Raw genomic sequence first — 16,780 nt, forward strand, 5'->3', positions numbered from 1 at the left:
ACCTCAATACATATGCAAAGTCACGTTAACATACATACATATCACATAAGTTGTAAGGCATGCATACATAAATAGTTTTTACACAAAGCATAACATAACACATACCTTATACAGATCATAGCATAACATATTACATAGTCGAATCAGATAGCTTATCAAAACAGATAACAAAATATGTATAATACACAAGCTTAACTCACGTACCTACTCATAGCAAATCATAACACATTATTATACTTATCGAAACTTATTTAACATACCTCCAACACTTACTCATGTTTGTTTACTGAAACTTACTTTTTGTTAGGCCTACATAATGCCCACGGACCTAATTTCTGAGTCTCGTAATTGGCTCCTAATTGGGCCTCAAGATTGGCCCAAAAGGCCCACACGACCCAAAAACCTAGCCCCGTGTAGTCCACACGATCTGCATGATTTCACACCGCTGAGTGCCCCACATGACCGACAAAAACACACACGGCCATATGCTCCACACAGCCTACCACACGGCTATGTGTCACTGAGTAGTTTTGAAAATAGCCCATGTTTCGTGAATTTCTCGAGTTTTGAGTGATAAATCAGGTTAGAGTCACACACTTGATTGAAGATTTGATCGCTCACACAACCACAACACTTCAAAACCTACATACCATGTTTAACAGAACTGATTATCATACAATCAAATGCCAAAATCTCACTCAAAACACTCATTTTTCCTTAAAGAAATAGTCCCTAAATAAGCACACGGGCACTTACTTCACATGGACCACGTCAAAACAACGATTACATTGCTAGAAGGTTTCAATTCTCCCACCCTTCGCCTGGTCTAACATCGTGAAAATACTTTACACAACACAAAATGAAAACTAAACATTAATTACTCAAAACTTGCTCAAGAATGAACTAAAACTTAATAGCAGAAAATAGAACGATACTACTTACACAAATCTAGGATTACAACCAGAAACGAAGAGTCAAAAAGATTAATCCGTCAGCACTTAATCGAAGCAAAACAAAACAATACATCATAAAGAATAACAAAAATAAATGGAACTTCAAAAAGAAAAGAAAGAAAAGCATAAAGTGAAAGAAAAAAACCATGAAAATTGAATGAGAAAAGTGGGGAGATTTTTTATTAAAAACCAACTACTTCCCCCCACTAACCCCTATCACTATCCACATCAGATTTTTCTTCCAAAATTAAAACAAAAATAAATTTTCCACTTAAGTAGTAGGCTATTTGTATCATAACTTGCACAACAATAAGATTTAAGCCAAAAGACTAGGGATATTAATTGAACAAAAAATTAACAAAATCTTAAGGGAAGGGATTTGAACATCGGATTTCTCACACAAAAACACAACACTTAACCACTAAACTAAATCAATTTACTTAACATAATTTTCACAATCAAAACTAAATATCCAAATGAGACCACTTTTGGTTTCACTAACCCAATTTCTTCTAAATCATTTTTTGCGATGTGACACAAAATTAGTTAGCATCAATCATCGGTAACGACGCCGAAATTTGATTGGTGTCAAATCTTAAAAAATATATATTCCTACGGTTAAACAGTAAATAAATAGAAGTATATGGACTACGGTCAATCCGACAAAGATTAGGATATCTAAAATTGTTGTTCAGTTCAACTAGGTTAAGCATCTAGGCAACTACCATGCCCACGACGTGTGATGGTCTATGCAAAAATAAAATGGGGGGATTGAAATGAAAATAAAAATAGCATAAACCTAAATTTAATTATGTAACAGCCAGGCTTTTGACCCTAATCGGAACAGTGGTTTCGGGACCACAAATCCGTGTCTAAAAAAATTTTAATATTATTTTATGTGTTTATGATGTGTGAATTTATTATGTGAAAGTTTCGTGAATTAATTTTATTACTTGTGTGATTAATTTGAGAAAAAGGGTTTAATTGCGTAAAATGAAAATTTGATGGTTTAATATGAAAGTGCCTAATTGTTGTTGTCTTTATAATTTGGAGGTTTTATGTTGTAATTTAGCCAATAATAAAGGTAGTGGACGGCATGATGGTTAATATATATAGTTTTTATATATTAAATATAAAAGTTAAAATAATAATAGTATAATATAATGTTATATTAAATAAACATAATTTAAAAAGCCATGTTTTTTTTACCTTTCTTGAAACTGAAACAAAAAGAAAAGAAAAAGAAATAAGGAAGCTATGTATTCGGCACTTGTTCAAGCAATTTGAGATCAAGAATTAAAGAAATCGGATTTGGATCGAGGAAAGACAAAAGTGGTCGAGTAGCCGATTTAACAGTTGACGATATTCGAGGTAAGTCTATAAGCATATAAATGTCATTAAATTTGATAATATATATGTTACATGATGATTGGAGTTTTTGTGAAAATAATTGTGTATGGCCGAATGTGTATTGAGCAAAGGAGCTATATTTCGAGTTCGATTCGATCGAGTTACTTTGTCCGAAAGTTTCGTATGAACCCTAGGAGTAGATAGGATACATATGTCATGACATAGGATTTCCAATATGTGTTATTGTCTAAGACCACGTCTAGGACGTTGGCATCGACTTGTGTTTACGTGTAAGACCCTGTCTGGGACAGTGGCATCGATATGTGATTACATGTAAGACCACCTCTGGGACATTGGCATTGTACAAGTGTTCGACTATCCGCGTATCCTTTTTAATACCAAATGGTTCAACGGGCAATGTGAAGTAAAGACTGAATGTGAAATTAAATTACAGGTTCAGGTATGTGTTAGTTATATTTTTATATGGAAATAAGGTAAAATGGTTATTTGAATTGATAAAAGTTCTTATTTTGACTATGAACTATGTGCTAACCTACTTGAATATATATATGATTGATTATGTTCGGCCATAAGGTATATGTATATGAGGTTCAAATGTGATTTGGTAGTAAATGATAATTTGAATTTGATATCATGCATATTCGGCCTTGATAATAAAATGTTAATATGTAATTGTCGTTAATTATATTTTTGCTTATGACTTACTAAGTTTAAATAGCCTATTTTGTGTGTGTTCTTATTTACCTTTGTTTTATAGATTTTGGAGTCGCGTTACGAGCTCGAGGATCGTCAGCATAGTCTATCACACTATCGAAATCTTTTGGTATTTTGTTAAATTTCGAATTCGATTGTATGACATGTATAAACTAGTTTTGGAGTTTAGCTTAATTTGATAGTGTGTGTATTAAAGCCATGCGAAAATGGCTTAAGTATTTTATCTATATTAGGTTTTGGTTTAATTATGGTTTAAGTATGTTTTGTTCATTATAGAATTTTAATTAGACAGTACCTATGGAGCAAAGTATATGTATGCATATGGCAGTGTCTTATTTATGGGTTCTCGGCATTTAAGTATTTGATGTAGGTATATTTGATATTTGTGTTAAAATAGCAAAGGAAGTTAGGTGATATTGGTTGGGTGGTATATTTATATATATATAAGTGACATGTATGGTATGTTTTGTTTTTGGTAACTAAGTAAGTAAAGGTTAGGTTTATAAGTTGAAATATGATGAAATGATTTGTAATTATTATTTGTTCGGTTATTATTTGGGTAGTGGAATAATTGTAAGTTTGAGTCATGTATAGAAATATAAATTTTGTGATTTTATATATTAATATAACCCAAAGTGCCAAGTTCAATTAGTTATGATATTGAAATGTGCAAATTTAGAAATGGATGATATGCAAGTTTAAATTTACGTTATTCATAATATTGATTGATAGGTTCCATAACAGATTACCTTCAAGGTTAAATAAAGAATAAATTTATTTAGGTAAATTATTAAGCATAAAGGTTCATGGAAAATATATCTATTATTTGATTCTTTTAGTAATATAATATATTATTATGATAACATTTGTGATTTTAATATGGTATAATTATATTCGGATTTAATACTATATTGGTAATGTCGTGTGTGTGTTTAAATAAATGAAGTTGAATCAATGGATGTTTTAATGCATGCTAATTATGAGATGATTATATGTTTGAATATTCATTAGTTATTTTGATTTAGTTGTAATGGCAAAGTATGCAACGTTATTATGCTTGAATGGTTCGGTATATGTACTTTGAATTACTTATAAAGCATGCGAATTTGGTATACAATGATTTGTTCTTTGTGTTCAATAATATTTTAGGCATTCGAAGGCCATGCATTTGAATTTTATACGATTCGAACTTTGTATTAATGAAGCATGATTTGTATATATGAATTGATTTAGAAAACTTTTATAAAGAAGATTATATTACCTAGTACTTGAATTCAATTGAATGTCTGTTCTGAGTTGTGTTTTGTTCGGTAACGCCTCGTAACCTTAATTCAGCGACGGATACGGGTTAGGGGTGTTATATTTTATTGGTATCAGAGCTACGGTTTAGTCGATTCTAGAACTAACATAGAGCGTAAGAGTCTAGCTATACATGCCATATTTTATACTAAGATAGTGTGATGACTTCTAACATCTAAAAATGTGTTTTCGTATAGTAATGGATCCCGATCGAGCCGTAGCTAATGATGTTGAGAGTATAGCGCCTACTTCCGTGCAAGGGACAGAGCTAGTAGATTCTAGACCGACCTCGAGTAACCGGGAGGGAGAGGCTAAACAAGCCTTTTACCAAATGATGAACGACTGGTTTACTCAATATATTCGGACTAATCCGGCGGTACAACAACCTCTACCCTTGACTAATCCATCTTCGATACCCATTATACCTCAAGTGAGCGATCCGTTGAGATTGCTTAAGCCTCCTGTTGATAAAATTCGAAAGCATGGGGCTGAAGAATTCAGAGCCACTGATGATGATGATGCTGAGCGAGCTGAGTTTTGGCTCAATAATACTATTCGAGTGTTTGATGAGTTATCTTGCACCCCTGATGAGTGTTTAAAATGTGCCATATCTTTATTACTGGACACTGCATATCACTGGTGGAATACACTAGTATCAGTGGTACCAAAAGATCGAGTGACCTGGGAATTCTTTCAGATTGAGTTCCGTAATAAATACATCAGCCAGAGATTCATTGATCAAAACTGCATATCAAGGAATTCATTGATAAGAATTACTTAACATAATTTTCACAATCAAAACTAAATATCCGAACGAGACCACTCTTGGTTTCACTAACCCAATTTCTTCTAAATCGGTTTTTGGGATGTGACACAAAATTAGTTAGCACCAATCGTCGGTAACGATGCCAAAATTTGATTGGTTTCAAATCTTAAAAAATATATATTCCTACGGTTAAACAGTAAATAAATAGAAGTATATGGACTAAGGTCAATCCGACAAAGATTAGGATATCTAAAATTGTTGTTCAGTTCAACTAGGTTAAGCATCTAGGCAACTATCATGCCCACGATGTGTGATGGTCTATGCAAAAATAAAATGGGGGATTTAAATGAAAATAAAAATAGCATAAACCTAAACTTAATTAAATAAATCGAGATAATGAAATTCCAGCTTCAAACTCGATTTTGCTCTGGTTTTTAATTGATCATTGATAACAGATCTTCTCTTTTAACCGATAAGTTAGTTATGGTGATCGGGGACGCCTCAAACCACCAACCATTCCATGTGTAAATTAATTATGGGAATGCCAACAATTAACCCTTACCAAACAAACAACCATGACCATGATTTAGCTCTTTAATAGCCTTGTGAACTAAAAGGGCCTAACTCGAACCAACAACCTCAATTGTACATGTCGTTTAGATTCGATTGTTTTTTCCCTTAACGGAATCCAACAAACTACTTAATTAGGCACGCCAATATGTTCTTCAATAGATGAAATATGACAGACGATCGACTCGGTACTTCCAATTGTTCACCTACCAACATCGAATCAATGAGCTTTTTTTGATTTGGTGTCAATATTTTATGAGATGATGATGTGTATCTCCTAAATTGGAAAAATAACAAATACCAGAAAGAGGATTTTTAAGTACGAGTTTAAATCTCATGACTCTCTACCAAATTATTTATCGATCTAAAACTATCTTAGAAATTTAGCTTAGATGTTTAACAAAGATTAATTTAAAAAATTGAAAAAAATAATAATAGAAAGGAAAAGGGATTGCGCAGCCTTGAGCAAAAACAAGGGAGAAAGAAATTGCAAAATTCTAATTGATTTTACAGGGGTGCAACGTCTCACGCATATATATGTATTAAAAATATAATAGCCTAATCTTAAAGAGGTATAAAAAATACCAAAAGATAAAATAGTAGAAAATTTAAATATTATCTTAATAAAAAATTTAAAAGTGTTATTTTTATAAATAAATCTCCAAAATAAAATAAAAATATCCAAAATCTTGTACATTTACTAATTGGTCGTGTTAAAAAATCTGTTGGCGACCTACATTTTCTATTATTCTCCACTTCTCCGAGTTTACTTTACCATCCAATAAAAAAAATCAAATAATAAGTCTAATATTCTCATTCAAAAATAATAAATATGTCAATTGTGCACATCAAGTATCTTAAAACTACGACCATAATTTTAAATTAGTACCTAAATTTAAATTTTTTTTATTGAGTCATCAAATTATTAGTATCCATATCAATTATTTTTTTTTTTTGAGCTTAAGCATTAGCTTAGGTGTTAATACCAACTTAGATATGGTGCAGAGCATATTTAATCTAACCATGTATATCTACTTAAATTCTATTACATTGTCTATTTTTAATACATTAATTTCAAACATATTTATAATTTGATTTACATGTCTCAAATATTTTTTATATCAAGTCATAATTAACATTTAATACCCAAATTCCCAATTAAATTTGTGGAATAAAGATTGATAATATTTTAATAATTCGGTTAGAATATTTTGAAGTTTAGTAATTAATTTAAATTTGGAAGAATAGTTTGGAGGTGTTTATGGGTCGGATCGGGTCCTGTTCGAGCGGTCCTAAGTATGATATTAACATACTTTATCTTTGCCCAAGTCTGGTCCGGCCTGGCCCATCCTGAAATCTGAGCCTAAAATTTTGTTGAAACCTACTCATATTTTCAAAAGACTAACCCAGGCCCATTTTAGGCTCACGAATATTATTTTTTAATTTCTTTAAAAAATTTATACTTAATAATTTTATACAATTTTTATTTATTGAAAATTTTATATAGTCATCTTAATATTATTTTGATATTTACATTAAAGTAATATTATATATTTAGCATATGTTTATTTTTTAATATGTTCTAAATTATATAACATATAAAAATAACATAATATAAAATATTATAAACTTAAAATAAGTCGGGCCGAGTTTAAGTCTTGAATGTTCAAGATCGAACTCAGCCCATATTCTAAATGAGCTTAAATTTTTTTTACCAAATCCATCATTTAAATCTAATAATTTTATCAAAAACTTTTCTAAATTTTAAATGAATCTTCGAACTTAGACAAATAACCTGACTATTACCGGGTCTATTTGGCAGTTTCCAAGAATAATGAATTTTATGATTGGAAATATATAGAGATAATAAAGTAAAAAAGGTGGGGGAGAATCTTCCAAATATGAAAGTCACCAATCAAGCTTGTATATCGTCATTGCATGCGTATGCGATTGACGTGAAATCATGATGGGCGACCTTACCCATTCACTACAGATGGCATGTACTGGATTGGACTGCCCTTCTTAAGTTTTAGTTTTGATTTTCTTCCCTAAATTTAATTTTAACTTATTAGGTTATAAAACCTCTTCAGTCCCCTTTTAATTTTAAAATTGAGTAAATTGATCCTTTTTAAAAATTTGAAGAAATTGAATTTTTATTAATTTCGAAAGTGAGTAATTAAATACAATTAATCATGATATTAATGTATTTTGTCAATTGTACATGATTTCGATTGGCATAATAATAAATTTAACCTTTAATATTTACAAATTTATCATTTTAGTATCAATTCTAAAAAATTCAATAAATTTAACACCAGTATTTACACAAATTTTACGAGATAAATTTGTTAAATTAAGACTAATTTGACAAAATGTGTAAACTTTGATAACTAAATTTGTTATTATAATAATAACAATCATATACAATTAATGGAAAACATTAATATCATGTTTACTTGTCCTTAGTTGCTCACTATAAAAATTGACAGGGACTAAATTACTCTGATATTTTAGGGATAAATTAATATAATAATTTTTTAGGGATAAATATCAAAATTATACATAAACTTTAATACAATTTGTAATGTTAAACATCAACTTTAATTTGGTGCATTTATATACATCAAACTTTAGTTTTAGTTTAATATTCACATTTCACTAGTCTTATTATCTATGAGGCACAATTTTCCGTTAAGTCGTGCTTAAATTACTTACATGATTTTTTTTAGGTTAAAAAACAATGAAATAAATTTAAATTATTCCCATCTAGATTTAAAAATAAGAAACCTTTTTTTCCAAGTATGTTTATTTTTTTTAATCTAGGTGAAATAATTTAAAATAATTTATTTTTTAACCTAATAAAATATCAAGTTAACAATTTATGCTTGATTTAACGGAGAATTGTGCTATATAGATAACGAGATTAGTGAAATGTGAAAATTGAATGAAAATTAAAATTTAATGCATATAAATACACAAAATTAAAATTAATATATAAAATTACAAGTTGTATCAAAATTAATGTATAATTTTAATATTTTCTCTAATTTTTTATTTTTCATTAGGAACAAAAGAAGAAGTTTCCTACCTATCATGCTTTGCTTTGCTACCTTTATTCCAAAGGAGCTAATTGGAATAATATCGATTTTAGTCTCTCTTAATTGTACTATTCAATTTAAATCCTTTTAAAACAATATTTTAACTTTAATCCCCTTTAAAATTTTTTAATTTTATTTTGTAGTGTCCTGATTTAACTCAATGGATTTGTAAATATTATGAGATTTTGAATGAATGAAGTATGAGCTACATGTATAATTTTTTAGAAACTATTTTTATTGAAATTAATCACATATTTTTAAATAAGCTGCTTTTTAAGAAAAAAATACTTCTCTCAAGCAAAAAATTGATCCAAAAACACTTTTTTCAGAAGTTGAGAATTTTAACTTCTCCCCAAAACTATTTTTTTTCTCGACAATACTTTTGAGAGGCATTTCTAAACTAAGTCTACCTACCTTTTTTGTTCTTCCAATTTTTTTTGTTTTATTTTTTTTCTACTAAACTCATCATCTTTTTCTTTTGGAATATAATATTCTCATGTTCAACTTTCATATTCACTGTATCTTTTTTTTAAATAAAAAATAATTAACTTTTTTTCTTTAAAAAAACTTTTATTGAAAAGAAAATAAAAAAATAAATTGAGTTATCGAAGTAGAATAACTACTCCGTTGATTTTGATTCTTTTATTCTCTTAAGTCCATTTTTTTAAATTTGATTAAAATGGTACAAACTAAAGTTATGAAAAAAAAAGGTGTTATTAGATTTTTTTTTTGTTTAAGAAATAATTCTTTGATCGGAGCTATTTAAAAATAAATTAATTTTTATAATGCATAAAATAGAAAATGAAAATAATTCGAATTAAAACCTACACATACACAATTGCACATAATAAAATTTTAAGACTCACACATGCACAATTAGGGTTGAGTGTTCGGTTGAATCGAGTGAAATTTTTTTCAATTAAATGAGTTTATGAATTTTGTTTTATCATCCCAACTCGATTTGAAATTTTTTCGAATTGATTCAAGAGAAATGAAATTCAAGTCAAGCCGAATCGAGTGAAATTGTTCGAGTTGAATTAAAAAATTAAACATGCCAAATTAAAATCTTGTTATACTATAATTAGTTACATGTTAGATCACATAAATTTGAAAAAGAATTTCAAAGCAAAAAAGAAAAAAGAAAAAGAAGATACTTTAGTATGATAAACTTGGATCACTAATTAACTAATTTAGAACCCAAAATTATTATTTAGAACATTTTTAAAATTTTAACATTCTTTTTATATTTTTTAGAAACTTTTTAAACTTTTATAATTTTTAAAAAATATAAATTTTAGAATTTTTTATAAATATTTTGAATTTTTTTGTGATTTTTGTTGAGAAAGAAACTAATTTGCTTATCTTAAAATTGACAGGGACCAAAAAGAATATTTACACTAATTTGTTATTCAAATTATAAAATTTAACTCGACTCAAATTCGAAACTCAAATTACTTATTCAAATTAACTTGAATAACTCAATTTAATTAGCTTGAAATTAAATTAAATTACTTTCTCGATTTTTTTAAATCGAATCAAATTTCATTAACCCTTTTACACAATTGCATATCTCTAAAGTAAGTACCCACAACCATATGTCATCGCTTACAACAAGTACTTATCAAATGCAATTACGTGGCTTCGCTTACTAATTAACTTTGTCATTTTTTTATAATTTGATATTGATATCTCTTTTGACCAATAAAAAGAGATTTCTTGAAAATAAAATTTATTTTAGACTATTCATACAATTATTAATTCGAGCTTGAACTTTATTTTTAAAATTGATTTAAACTATTTGTGGATAATAACATGTTAATATGTAGTTTGTTTTTTGAATTTATCCAAAAGTATTTAGTTAGTACTTGAATTTATTCCATCACCTTAGTCCAATGTTAGTTCGTGCTGATGTAGTACTGATGACAAATCCTATAGTGACATGTGGCGGCTTCTCAGTATAACACATGGTGAAAGTTAAAAATCTTTTAAAAATATAAATTAATTTTAAAAAGTATAAAATTTTGGACAAAGTTAGGGGGCAAACTACATCCCTTAAAAAGTTAATGTGATTAATAAATTAGGACCATGTGTGTAAAAATAAATATTTTTAGACAAAACAACAAAATAATCTTATAATAAAAGAAATGGCATGGGAAGTTTCTACAAAGGCTCATTCATCTCCACCAACTAGCCAACTAGGGGGTAGGAATTTGAGATGGGGGCCTACATTTTGGACCACTCTTTGTTTTTGTTTTTTTTCTATTGGGGATATGTCCAAGACTTTCAATAATTGTGGGCATGTTGATTGTTGCCACTATTTGTTTGGCTCATAAATACAAAGATGTGAACAATTAGGAATTGCTTTTCCAATATAAGGTTAGATGATAAAATTTAAATTAATGTGAATAAAAAATGTAATCATCGTTGGATATACTTCAACAAAAACACATATAAGGGAAACGAAAACAGAAAATAAAGGGCATTTGGTACGATTTAAAATGTTTATTTTATATAAAATTAAATTTGTAAATATTGTGAATATGGTTGCAAAAATCAACAGTTACTCCTAATGTGTAGGGTTTTGCAACATGACAACCTTATTGGTTGTAACTAGTATTGGGGCCAAACTGCATCCTAGTGTCGTTCTTTATTTCCTTTATCAAAAAAGTTAAATTATATGCAAACAAATTGGAGAATGATAGAGAAAAGATTGAAAGTAACTTCTTCAATCCAAAATTTTTGAAATTTTTTTGTTTTTAATTTATAATTTTAAATGTTATAATAAAAAAATAAATTTAAATATTCTTGTTTTTATTTTTTGTTTTGCTCAGTGGTGGTATTAGTTTTCGAGTTGGTTTTTGTTGGTCTTTTTCTCCCTCCCTCTCACCAATTTTTTTTTCATCTCACATCACTTTACACGTGTATTCTCTCTTTTTAGCTTGCTATATATTTTGTGGGTATCTTTATGTTTTCACAAGTTATGATGGACAAATGATGTTGTCTGTCCTCCCTGAAACTCCACTAGCCACCAACATTTTTTCTTGGAAAGTAGGTGCCTTTTCATCGGTTTCTTAATCTCTTTTGTTTTGAAAGTATTTCAGAATAATAAATGATCTCACTAGTGGGTTTAGACCCGTATTGTCTTAAGTTTTATATATATTTGTTTGTTTTCCATCGTTTAATAAGTCTTCACTTTTACAAGTTTTTGTCTGCTCTTGTAGCATGATTTGTAATATTATTTATGCATGTAGTCTTGCTTTTGCAAGTGATTTTATGGATGGTTTTGTCATCATACTCTCTAATTCAGTGGATGCTCGATTATTTTATCAATTTTTTTCCAACCACTTTGGATCATCTAAGGCTATTTTCTTTATTGTATTAAATGATTGCAATCACTCCAAATATGTCATGCTTGAGTTATTTTTCTAGTAGCCTATGACAAATCATGAATAGAAGCGAAAAATAACAAAGCAATCTTACATCAGACTACTTGTCTTCTTGTAGTTGGATCTCCAAGTTTTTGGAATGCTCCAAATTTCACTTCAGCATCCAAATCTGGATCAATATCGGCAAAAACATCACCGAACAAGGTTCAAATGTGTCTGAAGAAGAAAAGCAAGGCAAATGAAGCATGCCCAAAAGTAAACTAACCCCTCGGACTGTTACGAAAAACATTACCGGATTTCAAAGTATCACGATCTAATTCAAAAATTTCACCCAATTGAGCATGCCTAGCATATCTTTTCACAGTAGCAAGACTACTATAACAAAGTTAATTGTTGACAGACCATAATGTTCTATTAATACTGAGGTGAAGCATTTGTTGTGTTGATGGTGTTTGTTTTTCATCGTCTACTATGGGTGTTTGTTATTTTTTTTTCCTCTCAAATTGTATAGTCCCATTCATGGAATGAATTGATAAACTTCCTTTTAAAAAAATAACAATTTTAAATTACCAATTTTAGTTAAAAAGATAGCCTAATCAACATGCTCCAATTTATTATGACAATATTGCATTTTAAAAAACACAATGCTTAGATTAGTTAGCAAAATACGATAGCTTTTTTCTTCTAAAAGTGATCTCGCCATATCAGGTGACAAGTTCATTGTGCACACAACATATTTTACATTTTCCTAATCAAGTTGAATTATCACGAATTAACTCACTTGACATCAAGGGCGAAATTAGAAATTTTTTTAGGGGGACCAAAATTAAATTATAATTTTTACGATAACAAACATGCAATTTCACCATTTTAATAATTTTTAAAAAATTAAATCAAATTTTTATATTTTTAGAGGGGCCAAAGTGAAATTTTATTTTTACTAAATGATCTAAATGAAATTTCTTTCATTTTAGGGGATATCGAACCCTTACGAGCCCCTTAATTTCACCCTGCTTAACATATGATAATCCAAGTCAATATTATTATTTTAAAATTTAAAATCTGACACATTATTTGATATAACAGGATCACTTTCTGAAAAAAGAATCTACTATATTTTTCTAAATAATCTAAAAATTACAGTATTTAAAAGAAATGATATAATTTTATAAATTAATCACAACATGCTCACCCGTCACCACCTTTATGCTTTGATGGTAGAAAGAGGAAAAAGGGGTCGTGGGAGATGGAGCTTGCGTTGTTTCCCCCTACCCTTCCTTCCACTTCACACTCCCCTATAAGATTCCTTTAATCAACTCCCAACTAAATAAAAAAAGAGAAAGAAAGAAAGAAAGCAAGTCAAATGGTTCATTCTTGATGTTCATGAATGGTTTGATCCATCATTCATCCATAGAGAAAGAGAATTTGAATCACGTTTGTTGTTGTAATGGGGTCCCCTTCCTTCACTCTTTTGTTTCCTTCTAGCCTCCACTCTCCTTTGCCCCCCAACACCCCCTCCCCTCCCCCTGCAAGCTTTTTCATGATGGATTGAAAATTTCTATTATTAAATGGATTCATTTATTTTTATATTATTTAAAAAATCACATAAAATTTTTTTAATTACAATTTGGATTTATTTAATTTTTTAATAGTATAAGGATTAAATTGATCCATTTAATAATAGAGGGACTAATTTGATTCAATATTTATAATATAAGGACCTTCTAAGGAATTTAACCCAAATCAAACTATCAAAGATTGATTCATTGATGGGTTGACTTGTTTATCTTTGTCCCACTTACCAATATACCAAAACTGTAATTTTCTTTTTTTATTTTTGCTGATAAATTTGGGTACCCTAAGTTTCCTTTCCTTCTTCTTTCTCCGGCTCTTTAGATGCATGAATGAAACTAACAACATCTGAGCTCATCTTGAATATGGTATGTCTCTCCTATTCTTTTTATTTCTTCAAGTTTTAATTTTTAAACCTTTGTTAGATCTAAAAGTTTGATTTTTCGTTTCTTTTCTTTTCTTTTCTGGGTATTTAGCAGAATGATGCGCTGTTTTCAAGTTTATTTGCTTCACCTGTTTCTGCTACCGTTTATTTCTTTGATTTGATATAATATATTTGGCTTAGGGGATTTTAGCAAGGCTCTTGCTTGAATTCCAAAATGAGTTTTTGGTATTTTAGTTCATTCTAAGGAAAAGAGTTATGGGATTTTTTGAATATAGAAAACCAGTTCCTATCTTTCTGCAATTCTAAGGAAAAAGGTGAAAAAAAATCAATTTAATAGTGGAAAAGAAAGGAGGTTGGTGGGTTTTATGAGTAAATTTGGGAGTGGGAGTTTGAATCTTGGTTCCTTGCGTGATTATACTAAAAATTTGAGTACTTCTATGGTCAGAACAATACTAATCTTGCTGAATATTTGGTGATGTTTTTTTTCCAGCTTTGAGGTAGTAAGAAGGCCTAAAAATGGATCATAGAGACAGGCAATCTATTGAACATCAAAAGAAAGATCCTCAACAACACCCCCACCCATGTTTTACTAATTTCACAACTCACCATCAGCAGCAGAAATGGGAAGATCCTTCCCTATTAGATTACAGCACCAGGATTGAACCTCCTTTCCAGGCATTCAACCCAAACTGTCAAACCAAATCTTCATTTCCGTGTAACCCCAATAACCAAATCAAGGTCCCTGACCCTATTATGAATGAGTTGCTTCAAGCCAGCAAAGTCCAAGATTGGGATCCAAGTGCAATGCTAAACAATCTGTCATTCCTGGAGCAGAAGATCCATCAGCTTCAGGGTCTGGTGCATTCCATCATTGGGAGAGGGGGTCAAGTTTTGGGGCAACCAGATGAACTTGTAGATCAGCAACAGCAGCTCATCACTGCTGCTCTCACTTCGATTATAGTTCAGTTGATATCTACTGCTGGTAGTCTCCTTCCATCTGTTAAGCACCATACACTTTGTGGTGCACCACCCGTTGCATCTCTTGCACAGTTTCAGCCACAAAATGGTGGTGGGAACAGTGTCACTGAGTTGCCTAACACTGTTGATGTTAGTAGTAACAGTGGGGAGCAGCAGAATCATGTAATGGAGGAACATGAAATGAAAGATGAGGAAGATGCTGAGGAATTAGGGGAGAATCTTTTCCCAGGCACCTATGAGATATTGCAGTTAGAAAAGGAAGAAATCCTTGCACCCCATACTCATTTCTGCACTATATGTGGGAAAGGATTCAAAAGAGATGCCAATTTAAGGATGCACATGAGAGGGCATGGTGATGAGTACAAAACACCAGCAGCACTAGCTAAACCCAATAAAGAATCCAGTTCTGAACCAGCTCTTATAAAGAGATATTCATGCCCTTTTGCTGGTTGCAAGAGGAACAAGGATCACAAAAAGTTCCAGCCTCTGAAAACCATCTTATGTGTCAAAAACCATTACAAGAGATCCCACTGTGACAAGAGCTACATCTGCAGCAGGTGCCACACCAAGAAATTCTCAGTGATTGCTGATCTCAAAACTCATGAGAAGCATTGTGGTAAAGATAAATGGCTATGTTCGTGCGGCACCACGTTTTCGAGGAAAGATAAGCTGTTTGGTCACATAGCTCTTTTCCAGGGTCACACTCCAGCAATTCCCCTGGATGAAACTAAAGGACCCATTGCCCCATCTGACCCTGGAGATGGCAGTGAAGCAACAAATGTGGTCGGAAGCATGAATTTCTTCAACTTTGGTAGTGAAAATGGGGTGGATGTCAAATGCAGCCTTGATGATCCTGCTGCTTATTTCTCACCATTGAACTTTGAGACATGTAACTTTGGTGGGTTTCATGAGTTCCCTCGACCGGCATCCGATGATTCGGAGACTTCATTGGCATTTCTCCTTTCAGGAACGTGTAGTTACAATAATAATAATGATGTTGAGAGGTCTTGAATATTGATGGTAGACTAGACTAGATTGTATTCTTCCTTGGTGTTAGATTTGTATGGTAAGGCAACCACTGTGTACTTAGTTGTTTAAAATAAAATGATATTTTTATTGAAGAGAAACTCCTTAGTTGTACCCAAACCTAAATATTCAACATGATTAATTTCAATCTAAACTGATGTGCACATTTTGATCATGAGGTGTTGTGTGCACGTTGTGACACTAGCATGCATTAGTTATAATTAAATTTCTTTTTAGTATTATTTATCTTGTTTTACGGTTTATGCTCAAGGTTTGTGATTATTTTTTTCAACAATGTCATCTTTAAAGTTTAAATATGATAATTAAAACATTTTAATAATATACCTATTTCAAAATTCTTTTATGTGATCTAAAATTTTTTCATTAGCATTACTAGACTTTCGAGTTTTTCTTTTTGCAAAAAAAATATCTTAAAAACTTTCACCAAATTAAATTATATTAATCTATATTTATATTTACATTGAATCATAGTTGTTGATAAGGTCTTAATTTTCATGAGCACTAAAATATATTTTCATTTTGTATTTATGGTATATGTGAGTGGGTGAAAAATAAGGTATTTTACAATAATAAATATTATGTCCCACCTGCAATAAATTGGAAAATGAATAGTCAACAAAATCAAAATATTATTATATAAA

At 30.2% G+C, this 16,780-nt stretch overlaps 1 protein-coding gene and 1 long non-coding RNA gene across 2 annotated transcripts; one reads left to right on the forward strand and one right to left on the reverse strand.

Moving 5' to 3' along the window:
* Positions 1-767: 767 nt before the first annotated feature.
* Positions 768-13,461, reverse strand: LOC121214596 (uncharacterized). The gene is made up of 3 exons (XR_005910165.1): positions 13,350-13,461; positions 12,252-12,326; positions 768-843 (listed from the first exon to the last, which is right to left on the reverse strand). It is a non-coding gene; the product is annotated as an uncharacterized lncRNA (long non-coding RNA).
* LOC107910495 (protein SENSITIVE TO PROTON RHIZOTOXICITY 1) lies at positions 13,334-16,219 on the forward strand. The gene is made up of 2 exons (XM_016838348.2): positions 13,334-14,097; positions 14,605-16,219. The coding sequence occupies exon 2, from the start codon at positions 14,631-14,633 to the stop codon at positions 16,101-16,103; it is 1,473 nt and encodes a 490-aa protein (XP_016693837.1). The 5' UTR covers positions 13,334-14,097; positions 14,605-14,630; the 3' UTR covers positions 16,104-16,219.
* Positions 16,220-16,780: the final 561 nt, after the last annotated feature.

This window comes from Gossypium hirsutum, chromosome D02 (assembly GCF_007990345.1).
Source record: "Gossypium hirsutum isolate 1008001.06 chromosome D02, Gossypium_hirsutum_v2.1, whole genome shotgun sequence".
Taxonomy (NCBI): Eukaryota; Viridiplantae; Streptophyta; class Magnoliopsida; order Malvales; family Malvaceae; genus Gossypium; species Gossypium hirsutum.

Bases quoted from the DNA above. Each gene is read 5' to 3' on its own strand.
- LOC107910495 (XM_016838348.2), top strand. From the start codon at position 14,631: ATGGATCATAGAGACAGGCAATCTATTGAACATCAAAAGAAAGATCCT.